The sequence below is a fragment of the Notothenia coriiceps genome, unplaced genomic scaffold (assembly GCF_000735185.1).
Source record: "Notothenia coriiceps isolate Sejong01 unplaced genomic scaffold, NC01 NC01_scaffold00004072, whole genome shotgun sequence".
Lineage (NCBI taxonomy): Eukaryota > Metazoa > Chordata > Actinopteri > Perciformes > Nototheniidae > Notothenia > Notothenia coriiceps.
In genome coordinates, this window is record NW_011336773.1 from 2,078 (window position 1) to 6,089 (window position 4,012).

General features: G+C 35.1%; 1 protein-coding gene across 1 annotated transcript in view; it reads right to left on the reverse strand.

Moving 5' to 3' along the window:
* Positions 1 to 3,258, reverse strand: part of b4galt7 (xylosylprotein beta 1,4-galactosyltransferase, polypeptide 7 (galactosyltransferase I)) — a gene marked incomplete at its 3' end in the record, with an annotated part of 4,786 nt that extends 1,528 nt beyond the window's left edge. Inside the window, 3 exon segments of the mRNA XM_010767152.1 lie at positions 1 to 2; positions 4 to 118; positions 2,758 to 3,258. The exon segment at positions 1 to 2 is cut by the window's left edge and continues 213 nt beyond it. Of these exon segments, the coding sequence (XP_010765454.1) occupies positions 1 to 2; positions 4 to 118; positions 2,758 to 2,810 (170 nt within the window).
* Between the last annotated feature and the right edge of the window lie 754 nt (positions 3,259 to 4,012).

Sequence of the window (4,012 nt, forward strand, 5' to 3'; positions counted from 1 at the left end):
GTGCAGCGGGGAGGACATTTCCCCCGAACAGCTGAGCTGGAGCCAGAGCAGAGAGACGAGCAGCAGCACCATGCACAGCCCGAACAGCTTGTATACCGTACATTTACCGGAGAGGAACCTGCAGCAGACGGGGAGGAAAGAGAATTATTTAGTATGCAGAAAAGCGTTTTTTAGAAATATTAACAACACTCCAGAAAATTTTGATTTTTTTTAATTATTTTTTTTAATATAGGACTACATTTAATCTAATTGTTGTTAAATAAATGCAAAAAAATATTTTGTGATGTGCATAAAAAGGAGGCAGCGGTTAGTTCAGATTTTTGTTAAATAAATGCAAAAAACTCAATCAGTGCAGAGGTGCAGAAAAACAAAGAAACTCAACAAAAGAAACACATACTGACATGCATTCAGAAACTTTATTTAAACTCATGTTTGTTTGAATACATTTAATTAAAAAGATTATCAAAGGAAATTATTTAATATGCAGAGAAACGTTTTTTACAAATATTAACAACACTCCAGAGCACTTTGATTATTATTATTATTTTTTTAAATACAGCCTACATTTAATCAAATGTTTAGTTCAGATACACACTGACATGCATCGATGAGAGAAAGATACTTTTTAAATTCTTGATTGTTTCCTATAGCTTTTATTATTATGCAGCATCATATATTCAAATGGTTCCACACACCTGTGAAGGGACTACGGAGAGAATGTATTTTTCAAAACCTTGTACATACTGTAAACATCTTGTTTTAATTAAGGTTAATATTCTTTATGCGTTGTCACTTTTCAAATTAAGAGTGGAGCTTTTTAGGAGTAAAATTCAAATGTTCCCACACTTTCGAGGTACCCTAACTTACATTTTAAAAAGCCTTTATCATCAAATCTACAAATATTTCAATAAATACAAAATGCAGAAAATAACATTCACAGAATTCCTTTATAGCCACATCAATGAACTCTGATTAACTCGATTGTTTATTGTTATTTTATTTTATTTATATATTTCATTTATTTATGATATTTTATCGTTTTTCCCACATTCAAATTTGAATTTAGAATTTTCTTAATAATTAAAAGTTGCAATATTATGCTTTTAGATAATCATCAGTGTCATAAAACGATATGAAATCCAACACTTAACCTCTCAGCATCTCGTAGCTGCAAGTTATGTTTCTACTTGTGCTAAAAGATTGAGTCTTCAGGCTCTCACCAACACATTGAGCTATTCTGAGAAATATTATTACGATAAAATACATTTAAAAAAATCAGAGACTAGTTAGGGAACATAGCGGAGTATTTAGCAGCTTAAGTGTCTTTAGACTTCTATAAAAATGTAGACGCAACACAGAAATCTCTAATATTTGTAGTGATTTTATCAACGCCATGCAATAATGATCCACAGTCTCTACTCACTTATCTGGTGGATGAGCAACTTTAGAGATCTCATTTCTTTAAAAAAAAAAAAAGGCCAAATAAATTGTTTTTTACTGCTTAATAACTTAATACTTCCTTTCTTCTCTTTAACGCTTTTTTTGTACTGAAGAGCCGCTTTCACAGGAAGATACAGGAAGAGTTCCCGGAACTTAGTTCCCCGGAACTCTTTAGTTCCAGAACAAAAGAGCAGATCGCGTTCACACCGGAATAAGTCCCTGAGGGAAGATTACGCTAATGAAGCCGCTGACGTCACTTATTCTTCTTCTGCTTTGGGTTTACTGGCAGGCCGCAAACAACTTCACGGCGTATACTGCCACCCGGAGTCCCGGAGACCCCTGGACTCTGGGAATTCGGGTGGCAGTAAATCGCCATCCGAATTCCCGGGTAAATCGCCAGAAGCACCGACACCTCCTCATCACTCCACCGCTCCCACGTTTTATTTTGTGTTTTCATAAGTTAGTCCCTCTCTGTTGGTGCGCTGGGCTAATGCTAATAATGCTAATGAGAGCACATAAAATGGCGGCTTCACAAAAACTTTTCTGAGTTTTACGGGCCGTGGTTTGCAATTCGCCCAGCCAATTCGAAATTGGAACCTTTTCCTCCCAAGGAATGTACCACCTCTCTAGCAGGGACTGAAAAGGGGGGGGGGAAAGGCTCCCGAAAAAAAGTTCTAGTCCCAGATCTTTTTGGTGTGAACGCAAAATAAGAATAAGCCTAAGAACTATTCCAAAAGGTTCATCTACATCATTATATTTGCTTAATTTTTAAGTTAGTTTGCAGATACTGAATATTAAAACAAATAAAAATATATTTAAACATATTAATGTGGATATGGTGTGTAGAAGCTATTGGTGAATTAGCCTAAAATCAACATAACAAAACTAAATTAATAATAATAAATAAATGCACTGACACGAAGAAGTAACCATTGTGAAGCAGCTATGAGTGTCATTAATATCACCTTAAAAAAATAAGAATATATACAAATATTTAGCAAAAGAAAGCTAAATATCATTATAAAAATACAACAAAAAATTACAAGAAAATTAATAATAAATATTAAAATAACAAAAAAATAAGTAATAAATATAATATGTAAAAATTGTATTAAAAAAAATAGAGAATGGTGTAGCAACTATGGCTGATATTAATATCACCTTAAAAAATGTAATACATATATAACTGTGTAGTAAAAATACAACAGAAAATAATAAAATGTAAATAATTAATATAATTAAAAACAAAAACAAAAATGAATAAATGTAAAATCAAAGAATTGATAATATTGATAATAAAAACAATATCCTTCTTACCTTCTCTCCTCTTTGAAGTAGAGGACAGGCTTTCTTTTGGATGAGTACATCATTTTAAAACCCAGATTTCCGTCGAGATTAAAAAAAACTCTTCAAAATCAAAAAGGGAAAAATAGTTTTTCACATTAATGCTTCATCTTTTTTCACATTGTCTTCCATTCTAACTTTCTGCTAACTCCACCCAAACTCCCCCGGCACGTTACAGCTGGAAATCATCTGCTTATTTATGTTAAAATAAGAAAATAATCCATGTTTTTTCAAACCAGTGCTCCGGCCTCCAGGTTGTTATTACTGTACACGTAGCATGTAGCGGTTCTCACGCTCCAAAGCTCCGGGTTCCAATGTCTCCCCAATTTTTGGTCCGCTTTGTCCGCCACCGAGTGTCCGTTAACGATTGATTTAAGAAGTGCATGTAATGACACGCAGACAGAACCGGTAGAGATAATATCTAACGGTAATTTCACGGTGGAAACATATCAAACAGAAAGCCGATTGTAGTGATGTCCGTGTAGCATTTGAGTCCGTGTGGCAACAGCGGCAGTGAAAAGTAAAGGTTCCTACCAGTTTTTTTTAAAACATACATCACTGTTGAATACTTTTACTCAGCGCCATATAGATAGAATATGAATATGAATATTTTGAGTATTAAAATGCAATGAGAGTGTGTGTGTGTGTGTGTGTGTGTGTGTGTGTGTGTGTGTGTGTGTGTGTGTGTGTGTGTGTGTGTGTGTGTGTGTGAGTGCGTGTGTGAAAGGCTGTTTTACAGTGACATCTACAGGTTCTCAATTGTATTAACATGATAGGCCTGTTTATTATGTGGCCAGGGAAAAGAAAGTTTGGGGCTCTCTGCTGGAACTGCTACCTCCGCGACCCGACCACGGATAAACGGGAGAAGATGGATGGATGGATGGATGGCCTGTTTATTATTACAATGGAAGAAAATACAGAAGAAGTAGGAATCTGAATTTATAAAAAATTGCATTCATATTTTTTTTAATTTATAAAAGACGTCACAGCGTAAGACATGCCTATATCACGTGACCTGGGTCATGTGACAGCTCGGTGTGATAGTAAACTAAACACGGAAGTGTGTGTACTTCAAAGTCGCTCCTGTTACCGGGCAGATTAGTTGTTTCTACTCCGGGTTGTGTCGCTGTCTCAGAGAAGAACATCATGGACAAAGTTTTATTTCTCACTTTAAGCCTGGTTTTAGTTTTAACTCAGGTAAACTACAGCTCCTCCAGTCTGAGGAATG